Consider the following 15,934-nt stretch of genomic DNA (forward strand, 5'->3'; position numbering starts at 1 on the left):
GCCATGTTTCAGTGCCAATACGTCCTCCGTACACCCTCTTCCTTCATTTTGACCAGCCCTGAGTAGTATCGTCAGTAATCAGTCCTCGTGAACGACTCCTATTTAACCCTCTGAGTACTAGCTAGGGGAGGCTCTCCAGATCAAGGGCACACCTCTACCCCAAGTCGACCCCGCAGCCTTCCGTATCCAGTGGTCCAGGGCCGCCTTGCAAATGATCTACCAGGGTCTTGAGTTATCATCCCTTGCCATCCTTCACCTATCTTCCATCCTTGAGAGTTGCGACCGATTTCTTTGTCTGTAACTCTGGATTCTAGAGGGGTCCCTAGATGTCAAACCGTGGGGGTATAGGTTCATTTCCTCCTTGCACCGTCCGGGAACACCGGACGAGCAGGAGCATGGGACAGTCGATCAGATGGACACCTGTGTGGAAGGCAATTCCCATTTCGATGGGATCAGGATTTCTGTACTCCACCCCCTTTCGTTCAGTCGGCGGAAATATCCCCGAGATAACGCCATTAGGCACGGTGAATGACTTGCTCATTTCAGACGTCCTTGCAGAATCGTATTGCGTGCGGGAGCGTTGGAAATCCGACTTTCGCATAATGCGCCCGTTACGATTGGTGTTACGTTGAACCAGTCACGCTGCCTTGAGTTCATCGCGATGCCGTGATGTCGCCTTGAACATGCATTCCACGACCTTCTCTCGAGCAATATACTTTCGTTTCCTAGAGCCGAGATACACGCTGATTTTCGGACTTCCGTCGCACCTGAGGTCACATGGCCGTTGTACGACCATCCAACGAACCGATGGGAGCTCGAAGGCCCGCGCTGCGGTGCGACATTGAAGCGTGTATGCAAACCTCCTGCTGCCGTGACCGCCTGATTTGGAAATCTTTATAGACGCGCGAGGCCGGACGGCGGTGCTAGTTAGTAGATTTTCCCCCGACGCGGCGGCGTGACTGGTCGACGTTTTCTGCTTGCCACCACGCGAATCGCATTTCTTTTGTTCTGCGGTGCTTGAGCACGAGGGAGACGCGCCTCGGGTCCCAGTTTTTCGTCCGAGGGAGATCTTAGACCTACGTTGAAGTCGAACAACAGCGCGGTGAAGGGTTGGCAGTCACTCAGTGGTATCACTTGATGTCAGTGCTGTTGCCGGGTGTTGAAGATCTTCCGGACGTGGCTGGTAGAAGGCCCATATGTATGAACGTCCTCTAGATCGTCGTTCTGTTGCCATTGGTTATCGCATTGTTGACTCTTCGAATCGTACGATGTTGCCCGGTGTGCTTTTCTGGTACCTCTCAGTTGACTGAGCAAATCCCAGATGGACATCATTGCATCGTACCCCTACAGCGTCGGAAGTTCTAGACAGAGCAAAATATATTCCTCATACCTCCGGTTTATCACTCATTCAGTCACCCATTTCGTCGAGTCCTGTCTGGTCGATTTCCTAGTGGGTATCATACAGAAAAATGCCAGATGACGCCCGACAACGTAAAGCAAACAAGTAGCAACGTTGGTGGCAGTTTCAAGACATGGCCTCCATTTACTTTATCAGTGTCCTTGTACTTGCTGTCAATCGTAAATCCGTAGTCAATGGTGTCAATATTAAGGTCCTTCCAGGTATCCCTGAACTGCGTTTTGCATGACACAAGTAAAGTCTGAAACCCGTGCATGTTAGCCGCCTTCACGAAACGTTTGGTATCCTGACAATTCGGCCCTGTTATAGAAACAAATCGTCAGCTTCATCGGAACCGGAGCAGCACCAATAGAGGATCGTTGGCATACCACAACAGCATGGAAGCTTTCCTGTTGAAACGACTCTTTTCGAGGGAGAAGTCCATTGAGAATTGAAGTTCCGCTTTCCCGTATCGCAAACAGGGATGGTAAAAGTACCTGAAAGACAATTAATGATTTTGGACATCGGACGTAGTCCTCACAACAAGACGTACCACTGAAGCCGGCACCTTCTTTAAAAGGGGAGACGGCTTGGTTGGAGATGGCCATTTCGATTACTTGACGGATACCTTGATCATAGGTGTAATTCGTCGGCGCAAACCTCCAGGCACCCACCGAAGCCTTGACGATATCCTATGTCGTGTCAGTGAATATAACCCCATAGTTAGATGAGCGGTCATACCTCTCCTGTGATGAAGTAAGGCGCACCGCGAAGCTTATCGAGGCCCCACGGTTGTTCGACATGCCCTTTGATGTTGCCGTCCTCTTGATACCTGAGCATAGTAAGATACTGGAGTTAATTCCTCACCGTTCATGGAATCGCACCTGTAAAGATAATACACGGCCTTCTCCTCAGGCGAGTAGTACCGGCCTTGGTTAGGACCTGATTTGTCGTTCGGGTTATCGGTTTCTGTCCTAGTGATATATATTTTCTGGGTGCTGTTTCGGTCAGTGATGAACTTCCGGTATACATGGGGGCAACTCACCTCCAGCCTGAGTTGACTAATCTTGCAGCCAGCTGGTTGGATGAAAAGCTCTCAACTTGAGCAATGCTCGGGAAACTGCCTCCGTTCACAAACGATCCATCTTGGAAGTAATCACTGAAACCAGTTAGTGAGGTCTAAAGCGACCGAAGTCGACAGTGACTTAGGATGGAGCAGGAACCCCATACAGAATATCGTTATTCCGTGCGTCCTGTCGGCCAGCAAAGGTGTCGTTTGCCCAAAGTTCTAGGGCTTCTCTTGCGTCCGAAAAGACGGTCGCAGAATAGTTATTGATCTGTTGGATCGTATACATCTCCTGGGATAATTGTTGAGCGAGTGGGCTTCGATCGTCAGCAACCGCCTGTCAATTCTGTGGAATGGGACGCACTCGGCTGTCAGTGTAGACACTGCCTCGCTTCCTCCACCGGCGATGGCCCCTATCCCTCGCGCAACCGTGGCAGCAGGACCTAGACCGGGGACGAAGGCCAACAAGATGGAAAACACAAGCAAGGTCCATCGTATCGCCTCGGAAGCTGTGATCCGAGGATCGGAGTAAGGAAATGCGATCTTCGCAACGTTGTCGATTTGGTTGGTGAAGGATATTTGGCCTTTCGTAAGCCCTTCCTGCGAAAGTCTGACGTTGGGGACGCTATGCATGAAGCGAACCGGGTCGGCTTACGTCGATCAGATTATAGTAGGTGTTGAGGTTGACGGTAGATTGAAGCGCATGAAACGTCCATGGATCGTCGCTATTCGCCTCAAATGCTATCTATAGTCAGTCTAAGCGACGCGATTAAGGTATGATAAAGGCTTACCTGTGCATCCAGGGGTTGTGCAACTGCCTATCCACCCAATGCCGCACCTGAATCCGAGTTTGTGTTCGCCAAACGTTTTCCCCAGCTCATTTGCAAAGTTCACGTTCGTTCTATCAGGGATCGCCGTCCACCACTCTGATAGTTTCGTGTCTGTGTTCGCCTGAATGTAGGCCTGGGCATTGGGTTGCCAGATCTGGCTGGATTGGCAGCCAGACATGGTCGTCACTCGTCCAGACGAGTCGATATCGCCGCGAGCGGAACAAGATAGAGGGATCGTTGACACTGACAAACCTAGGCCGCCATCGCCCATTGTTTAATGACATTTTGTTGTCTGGACTCAGCCTCAGCCTTGTCCTGAAAATATCATGGACTGTCACGACATGCATGAGCATCTGATTTTAGCGACGGTCGAGGCCTGGCTTTACCACGCCCACTCGAATCAAATGCCCAATCGAAACGCGCCATTGCCACCAAACGTCGGCTGAGATTAGGTTTGTGGCTTCCAATGGAGTGAGTCTTGCATGTCCAGAGCTCCTGATATTATCGCATTCTTGACGCTGCACAATTCGATGCTCGGCTGGCTAATACTTATACAGCCTAGCGTCGCGCCTCATCACCAGTTTGAGCTCAATTAAGTCGCCGATATGGAGCCTGGATTTGTCCACAAGATAATAGGATGCCAGCCCTTGGATGCCTCTCGAAGCTAAGCTCTCCCGATCATCTCTTTGAATTCAAAGGCGCGGAGGTATGCCTCCGTTGCAACAGGTAAAGGGAAGGGAAGGAAGCCAGGTCTCATATACAGGTTCACACGTGATTGATAATCCTAAGTCCTCTTGGCGGCCAAGAGACAATGTTTTGATACACGCTACATGAGAACATCACCAGGGTCACATGGTAGGACTTGTACTATGAGCAACTGAAACGCGCTTTTGTGGTGATCACCTTGCCCTAACCAAACCACGAGAGCATCGGAACGTTTGTCGGAATCCAATAGTAAACATGCCAATGTTGGGATATTAATATCATTTTCCAAGGAAATTGTGCTCTGTGTCCAGTTCCCACGAAGTTTGGTTCCCGGGGGGTATGGTTTGCGGAATGAGTTCATGGCGAAATAAAGGACAGCACCAGGAGGTTCTGCTTAATTTGAAACCTGGGGATCTATATGGATCTAGCCATCCTAGAGTAGATCATCTTAGCGTTTTAGAATGAAGGAATGGACAAAGATGTATTCTTCGACACCAGGTCTGACGATGAGGTCGCCTTGGTCCTTTAGTCCCAATGTTGGTTTGGTAGACTGCCGTCGTTGTCATGGCTTCACGTCGAGGAATAACGTTCCTCTGGAACATCGTCATTCTTTTCAGCATCCTTATCGATGCCATCGTTCTTTTCCCCAAAAATTACCAGGCCCCAGACCGACTGGGCCCACGGCAAGCCACCCACGCCTGCAAACTCCCGGCCAAGCGAGGAGCATATCTCACCGAGGGGTTCAGCTCGACATCGACCTTCATCAAAACCATCGGGGTCACGAAGGCGGCCGTAATCTTCATCGACTTTCCAGATACCCCTGCTACGGATACCGTGCAGAGTCTCTATGACAACCTGCTCCCGGGAGGTGCGCAATTCTTTAACATCTCCTCGTATGGGCAAATGCAACTGGAAGCGGTGTCGGACATGAAGTTTCATCGCATGCCTCAGGCGAGCACAGGCTATCGTTGGGATCGGGAGACGTTCAGTGGGACTAGCCAGCTTCGATATATCAAAGACGCAATCGCCGCAGCCGGAGGTGGTACGCCCTATACGGGGTGTGAAGTGCTGTATATCATACCCACGCGGGCAGCGCGGTCCATTGGGTTCTCGCCGACATCGATGGGGGCAGCCACACTGGGTGACGGGACTCAGGTGAAGAGCGTTGTGACATTCGGACAGGACCAATGGTCATGGGGTTACGGAGTCCTGAACCATGAGACCGGCCATGTACGTCTTGAGCGTTGTATAAAGTGTGATGTATCCACTAATAGTGTGATAGACGATGGGCCTCCCCGATCTATATCCGATGGATTCTGCCGGGCGTCCAACGGAATATTATGTCGGTGGATGGGACCTGATGGGTTCGTAATCGTGGCTACGAACATATCGGCATCTGCTCACGCCTCGCAGGACTCATTTCCGGCACTTCCCCTGATTTCTTCGCCTGGCACAAATGGAAACTTGGCTGGATCGAGGATGACCAAGTCGCGTGCATAGGTACAAAGGGCACGTCGAGTTTCACAATCAGCCCGATTGAAAGAGCGGAGGGTATTAAAGCGGTCGCCGTGCGAGTCAGCGATACCAAAGCCATTGTCATGGAAGTAAGGTCGAAAGAGGGGTTGAGCACGGACTCCTGTACAGTAGGATTGTTACTGTACTCCGTTGACACGGAGGCCGAGAGCGGTACAGGCCCTGTGCGTGTCCTCAACACGAAGCCGTCCTCAAGGGGTTGTTCCCCTTCGAAGGGTGGGGAGTTGACTAGCGCAGCGTACGACTTCGCAAAAGCTGAAACGAAGATTGGAGTTGCGGCGAACGGCATCAGTGTTCAGATCACTGGTGTCCAGAACGGGGAATATCGAGTTTCGGTGACCTGGCAATAGACCCAACAGATTATGGTAGCAGAAATCCCGTAACAACACAGGCTGATGAGTCGATATATGCTGCTATGATTCGCGTTGCTAACAAGGACATAATTAAACTGTGTCGATGTTTCCTACCCATCCCGTATCGGTGTCTAGGCAAGAGTACCGAATAGAAGGTATGTCCTCTTCCAGTAGTCTGCGGCGCTTTTGGAGATCTTCTCAATCGAAGCTTTCTCTAGTCCAGAAGCGTCCTGGACGGCATTCATGAATGGGAAATCTTGGTCATTTGATCCGTGGCCTTGTCCCTGTCGTAGAGCACAGGACAGGTACGCCGCGTCATAAAGAAGTGCGACAAGCCTTTGCTTCTTGAGCTCCTCGGATTGGGCGTTGTCCGCATTGTCTCCAACGTTGTCCTCCTCGGCGACGAATTGATCTGATGCAATTGTATCGGCAGGCTGGTGCTTGAGAACTTCGACGGAGTCCTGGATGGATTTGCCTATCTCTTCAGCGACCCAGTTCTTCAACGCGGATTTGGCTGCCTGTCCCCAAAGATCAGGGCCTTGGATGGACAACTCTGCTGCTAAGCTCTTCAACAGCCTTATAGCTAATGGAGTTGGGGTCGTAGGAAACTTCGGTTCCCCTTCCCACAGCTGGACAAGCGCCAGAGCCTGTGTTGAATGGGCGAACCTGTGAAGAGCCTTCCCGAATGTGACTGCAGGCCTTCCAGCCACTAGCTCCGCCAATACGCGATGAAGACTGGCTGATAGTAACGCACTCTCAGAAGTGAGTGCAAACAACTGAGAGTCCACAGATTGTCGTCTCTGTTTTCCTTCGGCTGGAGCAAACAAAGCTGGCAGTGCTGATCGGATTTCTCGCAAACACCGCAGGAGATAGACTGTCCTTCTCAATTTTGCGCCGTGTTCCGAATTCGGTATGCTTTGGAGTCGCTCGAGTATCCGCTCGAACTCCTCGTGCATTGATCGCATAGTCGCTTGAAGGCCTTCATTAAGGGCTTTATCGAGCAGATCTGGATCCTCTACTCCTAAAGCGGTCTGTATGCGACTACGATGGGCAACGGCATCGTCTACTTCCTCCTCTTCCTCGTCATCATCCATCAGCTCATCATCAAGGTCATCAAATTCATCGTCCCACCTGAGATCTCGCATGGCCCGCAGCGCAACCTGTGCCCGTTCGATCTCTCCCGACCAACTTCCGAAGAGATCCGCAACGGTCATCACTGCCTCCGTTCGACCGTGATATCTGTCTACCACGACGCTCTTAAATTGTCGGCCACCATCTCGAAGTGGTATGTCTGTAGCATCCGATGACCAGAGCGACGGGGCGATCTCGGCCAACTCCTCATCCGAAGACAGGCCTTTTTTGATCGTTGCGACAATCCTTGATAGACTTGATGTGTGAATTCGGATCTTTGCAACGATCACTTCGACAAGGAGTTGCCTCAGGCGTACCAAGACTTCTTTTCTACTAATCGGTGGCTGTTTTCCACGGCTTCTTCGGAATAGTACGTGATTTGATGCCCGCATCCATGCCTCAAGCAGCGAGCGCCGGATTGATATGAGACCCTCGAGGTGTTCTTGTCTGGTGAGATTGTTTCGGAGGCCTGCCAAAAGTATGTCCAGCGTTGACGACGCCCATACCTGCAGGATGGTCTGGCATTCTGCATCACCAAGCTCCGTTGTTCTGGGCCACGGTTTAAAAGCCCGGACTTCTGGAATTACCCATTCATTACGACTGTCCAGGTCCAGTTCTGGAATGCTTCGCACTAATGGGTCAGAAAGCAACGGTTGCGACTTCAGTTTCCTCAAGGCCGCAGTGAGACCGGACGGGAATATTCGGATCGTCTGCGTTAGAGTAGAGACATAGATCTGTAATGCTTGAAACGGGGCATCCAGATGTGAAGTTGCAGCGGAGACACCCTCATCCATAACCGATCTTTTTAAGATAGATTGAATGGTATCTCGGCGGACAGTATGGAAATATTTGAGTGTATCCGTGGTGGTGGATGAGGTGGCCAAGGAATAGGCGCACATTGCGTCGACTAGATCGTGTGTTTCAATGGCATCATCCGCAAATGTGGCCTTGATAGCGTTCAGCAACTTGCGCCGTCGTGAAGTCAACCGTCGAAGCAACTTGTCCAAGAAGGGCGTCGCATTGGCATCGGTGGAGAGGGCTTTGTGAAGGAGTCTCGACAAGACTATAATCTTTGCAGCTAGGAGGTAGGACCGTGACTTCAAAAGCCGAGATATGACCGCGGGACACGCTTGGAGAATCGAGACTTGGGCTGCGAACGAGTACTCCTCTTTCTCTTGGGGTATATTAGCTTGCGGTTCGCACAGCAGGTAGTTCTTCGCACCTTGCGCTCTATATTCCATCTCCAGCCTTTCATAGCTTTTGAATAGCCTCTCCACGGCCGTAGAATTGCACTTTTGTCCAACCTGTCCTAAGGTTCTCTCAACGCGGGTCATGGTTTCGTCCATGGAGATGATCTGTTCCGCAGTCCCAAGCAGCTCGCGGTAGGACGCCCTATGAAGTCCGGTATTAGAAAGAGTACAGTATAAGTCCGAGAGAAGACGTCATCTTACCCGACCAAATTGCGAAGCTGGTCGCGATTCTCATCGGCATTGTGTCGAAGGTCCTGCTCGAATCTACGGACGGTAGGGATGGGATACTTGAATTCGTCCTCCCAAGATTTGAAGGTCTTGGGATCTGGGGTTTCGGTGGCCATTGTGCATTTGTTCGCAAGCTAGCTTTGAAGGAATGATATGGGATAATATCGAGTACCAGATACTGAACATGTGTAAGGTGGTGTGCCCTGTGGTTTGTACGTTCTTTAAGTCCGATTAAGGTTTGGTTTAACTTTGGTTTAACCTTAACCCCAGCGTCGTTTACGGTTCAACTGTGGGGCTGCATATATCGTCATTTCGCGCGGTTGCTGATCAACCGTCCTTCACATACTAACATACTGTCATTTGAATCTTATACTAAACATTAGCGGTATATTGAAATCCTCCTGGGCTCTATTGTCCTGGATCTTAGGTCATTGTATTGCCCTTTTGGTGCAGTTTTACCTGTCAGCGTTGTTCGACTCCGCGACCTGTATATACCGCAAACCACAGCAAAAGTCACCTATTTGAGGATTGCGCCTGAGGCAATATCATTTCAAGCAATCTAGGAGGCCTCATGTCCGGTAGGCCGATAAACATGAGCTAGACTTGGAGATCGAGACTTCACTTAGCATGATCTAAGCATGGCAGAAGGCGAAGCGCGGGCGTCGGAGGACGCCATGGAGCTCGACTCTCCGAACGACAGGTCTTCTAGGACCGCCGAAGCCGCCCCTCAACCTCGAAAGGACTCGATATCAATCCAGAACCATAACCCAGCCAAGCCTCCCTTCCCTCCTCACAACGCTCCGAGAGTCTGGTTTATGACCGCCCTTACCGCCCCCATAGCGATCGGCCTCGCACGGCTAGTTCTGGCGCATGGAGACTACGTGGTCGGGGGCGTGATCCCGTCCGAATTCGCCGGCGAGCGAGGCGAAGAGCTGCGCGCGTTCCTTGACGAGGTACGGGTCCAGGGCGTGGGCGGAGGGCGGAAACGATCCGGGTCGGGTGTAGGCAGCCCGGAGTCGAGTGAAAAGGAAGGGGGCGGCAGCACGGAGAGCTCGGGCGACGGGAAAAAAACTGGCGCGAAGAGGTGGCAGGATCGGGTGCGCGTGGTCGCAATGGATGGACGGATCATCGGGCAATGCCAGGCGGCGGTGGCGGAGGCGGTCGAAGCGTTCGGGGGGGTGGATATACTTCTGGGATGCACGAGCGAGTGCGTGATCGGGTCAGTGGAGGAGTTGGCGCAGTCGAACCGGACGCAGTCGCTCATGCGCGAGCAGTTTGAGACGAACTTCTTCTCCAACGTGAACGTTATCAAGGCCGCGCTGCCGAGCATGAGACGGAAAAGTAACGGCCATATTATTATGTTGACGGGAATAAGTAAGTACCTCCAATGAATCCCGGCTGGGTTATTGCTAACGCTGAGAAGCTGGCCATTTAGGGACTCCTGGGCTTGGAGCATACTGTGCTTCACAATGGGCCATCGAGGGTTATTGCGATGTGAGTAGCGTACCATGAGCCTTGGGGATTCTGCTAACACGCACAAGAGTTTGGCATATGAGATCGCCCCGTTCAATATCAAGATGACGATCGTGCAGCCCAACCTCGAGATCAACGTCTTATCCAACAAGATCACCTCCGCACCCCCGCTGAGTTCCTATTCACCCGACACCAACCCGGCGCCTCTGTGTCGCGACATTATCGGCGGTCTCCTCGACAAGCTGTGCGATAGCGTCGGGTACCATCCCCACTCCCATGAGCCGAAGGGGACGTCGCAATTGCAAACCGAGGAGCAGAGTTCGGCAGAGCACGACGCACAAAATTTAGATAACCTGAACGAACCCACCACCGGCAATGTTCCCGACGGCGCCGATCATGACGCTGAAGACGACAACATGGACGACGCGTCCGAGGACGACCAGGCCGCCCACCTGTCATCCTTCCTGTCCTCTCCGCACACGGAGTCGATTTTCCCCCCGTTGCCCACCACCCTCCGACAAGCGCTCATCGCGGAGACGTGCTTCGCCATCGCGGCGATTGGAGGCCATGACAACCCGCCAGCACGGCACATTGTGGGGTTCGAAGGCATTGCGGCGGTGCGGGAGAAGTTGAAGACGGTGAGTGAGGAGCTGGAGGACTTTATAGACGTTAGTTGTGCAGCGGATTTGACTGCTGGTGGAGATACCGAAACATATTAGTGAGAATGGTGTAACAGTTAATATTCGCTGCAGAGGGTGTGGCGAAACGGCCAGGATGCGCAAGCCATACAATAAGCTACCATTTTTGAGCGTTTCGTCACGCTAACGTTGAATGCGTTGAGAAGCTATCTGCTCCCTGGAGTGAATCCCATCAGTAAACAAGGCCAGATTCCTACAACGCCCCCGCGATTTGCTAGACAGTAACACCGACACTATCCAAAGTCTACCTTTCGCCTGTGAGTAGACAATCATATTTTTACATAATCGGGTTTCGAGACTGACATAACCCGCACTCATGCCCCCTCCCCTGCAGTCCCAGCATCCTTGCTCCCGGATTTTTCTTCTGCTACAGCCTTACTAGCGATCTCCTCTTCAAGGGCCTCCGATACCTCCGGAGGCGCTGCCGTCTCTCCCATCGCATCCGCAACCGTCGTTTCCACCGCAGCATCGCTAGGCTCCTCGGCGCTTTCACCGGCAAGATGCCTTTCTAAGCTCCCAAAAAGGTCCGGACTGTCGGCGGCAGGCTTGCTGACTATCTCGATAGCCTCCTGCGTCTCTTCCACAGTCTGGGTCACCAACGCGCCCGGCTTTGTCTCTGGATCCGAAATCTCAGCAGCTGCGGGGGCGGATTCATCCACGGGGTCCTCCTGCTTCGGCTCGGTCTCCGGCACAACAGGTGATGCGACCTTTTCGGATGGCGGTTCGGGTTGTTCGGAGGTGGTGGGAGTGACCGAGATATCCTCCCGTAGAGGTCCTTGACTGTCTTGCGTCTCGGCTAGGGGCATTTCGGGGGAGTTGGATTTCGACGGTTCGCTTTTATTTGGTGGGGTCAGACCGGACGTCATCGGGATGTCGGTATCCGAGGTGACTAGAAGATTGGTTGCGGAACTGGAGAGGTTGATGTCGGAAGATGGGTTCGAAGGTAAAAGGTCCGAATCTGTGGGTTGTGTCAACATAGCGTCAGATGTGATGACGCCACCTGTTTGACTAGACGAATGTGTTGAAGGAGCTACATCGGGGGAAGTCCGCGAGATAGCAATACTAGGAGGTTGTTCGGATGCCGGGATCGTAGGCACTTCAGTCGCACCTTCACCATCCTCGACGCCTGACGACAACTCCCCATCTTCTCGGTCATCCTTATCTCCTTCTTCGCCGTCCTCGCTTTCTTCGTCGTCTTCATCGCCCGCGTCTCCCATCGGTGTATCGCCGTCGGCGGATGGCGCACTCGACGACTCAACGTTGCCAAGAGGCGGAACGGTGAGCTTAGATGGGTCCGCCGCCCCTTCGGTGCCTGGTCCCGCGTTTTCGGTAGACGGTTCAATCACGACCTTCTTCCTACCTCTCCCGGGACCACTCCTTTTCGGCTTTCTACGAGGAGGCGGAGGTTTCCTCTTGACTGGCGCTGGCAGCTCTCCCGCAACGACCAAGCCTTCCTCGTTCACTACACCAACGCCCTCAACAATTGTACCGGGTACAGCAGGAGGCACAACAACGGGTACGTTTTCGGGAATCGCTTCTTCGTTCAACACTTCGCCTTCCACGGTCTGGCCCTCGGGCACAAGCACTTCGTATATCTTAAGGTTTCCGTCGGCGTCGGCCTTCTGGACCTTTGTCTTCCTCATCGGCCCGCCCGCAATGCCATCGATATTCAAGCCGTTTGTCGACGTGGCCAGACCTTTCCTCCGTTTCGCAAGGTACTCGCGTTCCGGTTCTTCCAAATGGCGAGGAACAACGCTCCATTTCTTCACCGCAAAGCCACGTTCGCTCTCTTTCGGCTCTTCATCCTCATTTTCTTTCTCGTCCTCCTCGGCGCCGCCAGGGGTCGCCTTATATAACCAACCCGCCCGTGCCGCGCGGAGCAACTGTTGCGAATGTTCGGGAAGTAGATGGGACTCCCTGGGCATGGACAACTCGGGCCAGGCGTTTTTCTTTGATTGCGTTGTGGAACCTGGTGGGGCGCCGACGGTTGTTTCCACCTGACGCCATTGTCGGACGGGGAGACCCTCGAAGACGTCGTGTTCGGCTTGGACTCGCCCTGACCTAGCGGAGCGGCCAGTTGGTCGAAACTAACTCGAAGTGAGAAGCAAGAATTTACCTGGTTGGTTTAACATAATATGCATCATCCCACGACATTTTCCAATGATTTATGAATGGACGATAGTTGGCAAACTGAATGAGGAAGAATGATAACAGTAGCAAAGAGAGTGAGGCAAACAAATGCAAACAACTGCATGTGTTTTCCAGCCTATAGACATTAAGGTCATAGGAGTAGTACCCTTAGAAGGTGCCATGCGCGTGCAGGCACCATCTATGAATGTCTTCATCACGAACGTTAAGGAGGAACGTGCCTTGCCCTTTCTGGCTGTAGAAAAACCGAAGCAGAGAACCAATGGAATGTAGTGAATAGGAAGGGATCAACACTGCTGAAGGGGCCGCCGAGCTGGTCGAGAAATGGGGGAGGACATAAGAGATGAAGCAGATAGTACATACCGAAGTCATAGCCAGGAGCGAGGCGGACAAAGCGCCTCCAATGGGAATCGAGGTGGGAATCGATACGGGAACGGCGAATGCAGGGCGTGGCGTTCCTGCAATTCTCGATTGATGGAGTGAATTGGAGGATCCGGATTGTTCTACGTGTTGCGCTGATGCAGGCGATGGATGCGATGCGATAATGCAAGGAGACGTTTGAGACAACTGAAGGACGCGAAGTTGCGCGTGTTTTGGTGTGACAGCCAATCAGGTGCAAGGCCAAGTCAGGTACCATATCACGTGACACAACTGTGATATCAATTTGTGATCTGGCCGTGCTGGCCTGGAGTGACGCAGCACGGATAGCCTTCCATGTGATAGTGACAGAGTTGGAGGCAAGAAGTTGGATTGATATGATATACATAGAGGTGCTGGATATCTTGTACAAATTGGTACAAACGGGAAACCCCAACCCAGACGCTGTACGAGGTGCCAAATCCTATATTGAGGAGACGGGAGTCTCAAGCGCCTTCATCCCGAGAAGAAATTGCCGGTTGCCGGTATATATACTACAGGGCCAGTTTTCTCAATCCTATCATGTTGTTAGCAGTCATTCTATAGATGTTGAAAAGGTTTAAAATCCGTATTGCAAGGGGGATGTGAAGGCGTTGAATCTGGGAAATAACCAGATGGCGCCAAACAAATAGAGCTGACTCAAATGGGGTATTCGATTCAAAACTTACCCATCCTTGATCCTTTTGCCGTACGATATCGCCCTTTCGGCCGGTTTGCTTTCCAGTCTTCCCCCCCTCCACGACGAGTTTGTCGAACTGGAACATCTGGCTGATGACCGTTTGTCTCTGCAGATCCCAATGGTTAGCAGCGGTTCGCCTGAGCGCACGAAAATGGAGTGCTATGAAAATTTCTGCGAGGGACGACCATCCACCCCACGGTCTTCGTCGGATCGCATTCCTCATATATCACGTCTAAGATGATGGACAACGGGGCAAAACGGTGACGGGCGTGTACTCACCTTCAAAACCTGCAGCTCTTGGAGCCCCTTCTGCATCATCTCCTGTACCTTGCGTTCCTCTGTGATAGCTTGGTTCTCCCTAAACGCGTCTCTCGTCCGTCGTTTCGCATATTCTCGGAAGTTGTAGTTGGCGAACTGGTTGCCTTGACGGAGGAGGGATCGATACTGCCATGACTTTGGTTAACCGCGTCCTTCTACACCTTGATGGACTCATCGACCAATTATGCGCGCATTTGGACGTCCAAGGCGAAGGCCACCAGCTTCTTCGAAATGCCGCGGACACCCGAAAGGAGGACTCACCAACGATCGGGCTTGCGAGCCGACGTTTGACTTCGCGACTGACATGGCGCCTGTGTGATGAGTTCAAGGACGTGATATCCACATGTTCGACGGGAATTCCAGCGCTCCAAGTGATTTCCCGACGTTGTCGAAGCTCTTTCTGATGTAGTGGTTTCGGGGATAGAAAGATTTCGAGGTGGTTGTCGTCATGTCGGCCGGGATGCCGTTGATGGCTTGGCATTTCAGTTCCACATCCCCCAACACCACATCATCTCTCTTCTGTATTCTTATTCCTCTGCAGGTTCCCGAAAGTTAACAATGCCACTCATTTAATTGAGTCTTATATTATCTTCATATTGTCCTACTAACAAGGGAGTCATAGTGCATAAACATCGTGAAATCCATATCTAGACCAAGTCCCGAATATCCTCATGGGGACGGACCGATCCAATCCTCCCCATCCATACCCTTCACGAACTCTCAGCTTTTTGGATTTCAGGGCTTTTTCGTAGCAATGGCGTCTTCTCAGTAACATTCCCCGATATCTCCCTCCTCTCCTCCTCCTTTCGCCTCCTCTCCTCCTCCTTTCGCCTCCTCTCCTTCCTTTTCCGGCCCGCCAATTCCACCACTTCCATTCCCGGGCTCCTCTCCATCCGCTCGAAGAACCGCTGCGTCGCCCCGGGCCAGCACCGCCTACATCCTGCGATGATCGCCCTATAGATGACGGCCCATCCGACTAAGACGATCACCATCGTGAAGCTGGCATACTGCAGAGTGCTCCATATGGGATACGTGATCGACTGCGCAGGATTCCGGTACGGCGTATACCCGGATGTCAGGATGCAGAGAACGAACACAAGAACAGGAGGCAGCCCCAAAAGGATGGCGCGCCATAGGGCGGGCCAGAAGATTTCGAAGGTTTCGCGGTAAGTAAGTCCGTCCCATGGATCGGGCTCTGCATATAAACATCGTCAACGGGGTGGATACGGACATATGGGTAGCATATGACATACCGTCTTCGCTTTCCTCTTCCGCGGCACTACCTGGGTGGATTTCGGATCGCTCTAGATCTCTGGGGATGGTCTCCTCGACCGCCATGAAATTAGTCCTTGAGAGGCAGATTGTGGACCGTCCATATGCTTCAAATGGACGCTGTAATATTTGCTTGTCCTTCGATTTCTGTCAGGATTCCACCTTTTAGTTAGGAAGGAGGTGGAGGATGACTTGGAGAGTAAGTTCGTCGAAATATTCCCCTCGAGTGGGTAGACCATGGGGTGGTTCGCCTCGTATCCAGTTCATATGCACTGCGGCACGACTGCTTGGCAATAATGACCAGGCTGCAAAGTAATACCGGAAAAGCATAGAGAACGTACCTAGTCCATCAGTACGTATAGCAATTGCTATATACTACCAATCCCAGCACATCCATAAACTCATAGCCACCATGTTATCTAAAGACGAACTCTAGT

At 52.2% G+C, this 15,934-nt stretch overlaps 7 protein-coding genes across 7 annotated transcripts; 2 read left to right on the top strand and 5 right to left on the bottom strand.

The window, feature by feature from the left end:
- Window positions 1–1,468: 1,468 nt before the first annotated feature.
- On the bottom strand, window positions 1,469–2,896 carry P152DRAFT_106160 (uncharacterized protein). The gene is made up of 9 exons (XM_033673583.1): window positions 2,827–2,896; window positions 2,620–2,779; window positions 2,442–2,555; window positions 2,281–2,394; window positions 2,138–2,228; window positions 1,950–2,088; window positions 1,786–1,893; window positions 1,709–1,717; window positions 1,469–1,658 (listed from the first exon to the last, which is right to left on the bottom strand). Exons 2-9 carry the CDS (start codon window positions 2,622–2,624, stop codon window positions 1,606–1,608), a joined length of 633 nt encoding a protein of 210 aa, XP_033531890.1. The 5' UTR covers window positions 2,625–2,779; window positions 2,827–2,896; the 3' UTR covers window positions 1,469–1,605.
- On the bottom strand, window positions 2,426–3,203 carry P152DRAFT_106218 (uncharacterized protein). Its single transcript, XM_033673584.1, has one exon. It carries the CDS (start codon window positions 3,093–3,095, stop codon window positions 2,685–2,687), a length of 411 nt encoding a protein of 136 aa, XP_033531891.1. The 5' UTR covers window positions 3,096–3,203; the 3' UTR covers window positions 2,426–2,684.
- A 1,273-nt stretch (window positions 3,204–4,476) lies between these two features.
- Window positions 4,477–5,880, top strand: P152DRAFT_467958 (M6 metalloprotease; the record flags this gene model as incomplete). Its single annotated transcript, XM_033680802.1, has 4 exons — window positions 4,477–4,495; window positions 4,665–5,227; window positions 5,280–5,361; window positions 5,411–5,880. The coding sequence occupies 4 exons, from the start codon at window positions 4,477–4,479 to the stop codon at window positions 5,878–5,880; spliced, it is 1,134 nt and encodes a 377-aa protein (XP_033531892.1).
- Window positions 5,756–8,716, bottom strand: P152DRAFT_106079 (uncharacterized protein). Its single transcript, XM_033673581.1, has 3 exons — window positions 8,466–8,716; window positions 8,237–8,406; window positions 5,756–8,188 (listed from the first exon to the last, which is right to left on the bottom strand). Exons 1-3 carry the CDS (start codon window positions 8,606–8,608, stop codon window positions 6,015–6,017), a joined length of 2,487 nt encoding a protein of 828 aa, XP_033531893.1. The 5' UTR covers window positions 8,609–8,716; the 3' UTR covers window positions 5,756–6,014.
- Window positions 8,717–8,814: 98 nt separating this feature from the next.
- P152DRAFT_460777 (NAD(P)-binding protein) lies at window positions 8,815–10,830 on the top strand. Its single transcript, XM_033679988.1, has 3 exons — window positions 8,815–9,866; window positions 9,916–9,986; window positions 10,034–10,830. The coding sequence occupies exons 1-3, from the start codon at window positions 9,131–9,133 to the stop codon at window positions 10,682–10,684; spliced, it is 1,458 nt and encodes a 485-aa protein (XP_033531894.1). The 5' UTR covers window positions 8,815–9,130; the 3' UTR covers window positions 10,685–10,830.
- Window positions 10,711–14,617, bottom strand: P152DRAFT_484063 (uncharacterized protein). The gene is made up of 4 exons (XM_033681982.1): window positions 14,487–14,617; window positions 14,187–14,351; window positions 13,897–14,013; window positions 10,711–12,750 (listed from the first exon to the last, which is right to left on the bottom strand). The coding sequence occupies exons 1-4, from the start codon at window positions 14,529–14,531 to the stop codon at window positions 10,978–10,980; spliced, it is 2,100 nt and encodes a 699-aa protein (XP_033531895.1). The 5' UTR covers window positions 14,532–14,617; the 3' UTR covers window positions 10,711–10,977.
- Window positions 14,618–14,820: 203 nt separating this feature from the next.
- On the bottom strand, window positions 14,821–15,858 carry P152DRAFT_106403 (uncharacterized protein). The gene is made up of 3 exons (XM_033673586.1): window positions 15,839–15,858; window positions 15,479–15,635; window positions 14,821–15,420 (listed from the first exon to the last, which is right to left on the bottom strand). Exons 2-3 carry the CDS (start codon window positions 15,561–15,563, stop codon window positions 14,936–14,938), a joined length of 570 nt encoding a protein of 189 aa, XP_033531896.1. The 5' UTR covers window positions 15,564–15,635; window positions 15,839–15,858; the 3' UTR covers window positions 14,821–14,935.
- Between the last annotated feature and the right edge of the window lie 76 nt (window positions 15,859–15,934).

The sequence above is a fragment of the Eremomyces bilateralis genome (assembly GCF_010015585.1).
Source record: "Eremomyces bilateralis CBS 781.70 unplaced genomic scaffold P152scaffold_19, whole genome shotgun sequence".
NCBI classification, from domain to species: Eukaryota; Fungi; Ascomycota; class Dothideomycetes; order Eremomycetales; family Eremomycetaceae; genus Eremomyces; species Eremomyces bilateralis.

What these genes read in the sequence shown, in the direction of transcription:
- P152DRAFT_106160 (XM_033673583.1), bottom strand. An exon ending in TTAGTCAACTCAGGCTGGAG is followed by an intron (nt 2,395 to 2,441) that starts GTGAGTTGCCCC and finishes TGACCGAAACAG; the next exon opens with CACCCAGAAAATATATATCA. An exon ending in GCCGTGTATTATCTTTACAG is followed by an intron (nt 2,229 to 2,280) that starts GTGCGATTCCAT and finishes TACTATGCTCAG; the next exon opens with GTATCAAGAGGACGGCAACA.
- P152DRAFT_106218 (XM_033673584.1), bottom strand. Translation starts at nt 3,095, where the DNA reads ATGCATAGCGTCCCCAACGTCAGACTTTCGCAGGAAGGGCTTACGAAA.
- P152DRAFT_106079 (XM_033673581.1), bottom strand. Translation starts at nt 8,608, where the DNA reads ATGGCCACCGAAACCCCAGATCCCAAGACCTTCAAATCTTGGGAGGAC. An exon ending in CAGCTTCGCAATTTGGTCGG is followed by an intron (nt 8,407 to 8,465) that starts GTAAGATGACGT and finishes CGGACTTCATAG; the next exon opens with GGCGTCCTACCGCGAGCTGC. An exon ending in GATGGAATATAGAGCGCAAG is followed by an intron (nt 8,189 to 8,236) that starts GTGCGAAGAACT and finishes ATATACCCCAAG; the next exon opens with AGAAAGAGGAGTACTCGTTC.
- P152DRAFT_460777 (XM_033679988.1), top strand. Translation starts at nt 9,131, where the DNA reads ATGGCAGAAGGCGAAGCGCGGGCGTCGGAGGACGCCATGGAGCTCGAC. An exon ending in TATTATGTTGACGGGAATAA is followed by an intron (nt 9,867 to 9,915) that starts GTAAGTACCTCC and finishes AACGCTGAGAAG; the next exon opens with CTGGCCATTTAGGGACTCCT. An exon ending in CCATCGAGGGTTATTGCGAT is followed by an intron (nt 9,987 to 10,033) that starts GTGAGTAGCGTA and finishes AACACGCACAAG; the next exon opens with AGTTTGGCATATGAGATCGC.
- P152DRAFT_484063 (XM_033681982.1), bottom strand. Translation starts at nt 14,531, where the DNA reads ATGTCAGTCGCGAAGTCAAACGTCGGCTCGCAAGCCCGATCGTTG. An exon ending in GCTCGCAAGCCCGATCGTTG is followed by an intron (nt 14,352 to 14,486) that starts GTGAGTCCTCCT and finishes AAGTCATGGCAG; the next exon opens with TATCGATCCCTCCTCCGTCA. An exon ending in GGCAAAAGGATCAAGGATGG is followed by an intron (nt 12,751 to 13,896) that starts GTAAGTTTTGAA and finishes ACTTCGAGTTAG; the next exon opens with TTTCGACCAACTGGCCGCTC.
- P152DRAFT_106403 (XM_033673586.1), bottom strand. Translation starts at nt 15,563, where the DNA reads ATGGCGGTCGAGGAGACCATCCCCAGAGATCTAGAGCGATCCGAAATC. An exon ending in GGAAGAGGAAAGCGAAGACG is followed by an intron (nt 15,421 to 15,478) that starts GTATGTCATATG and finishes GTTTATATGCAG; the next exon opens with AGCCCGATCCATGGGACGGA.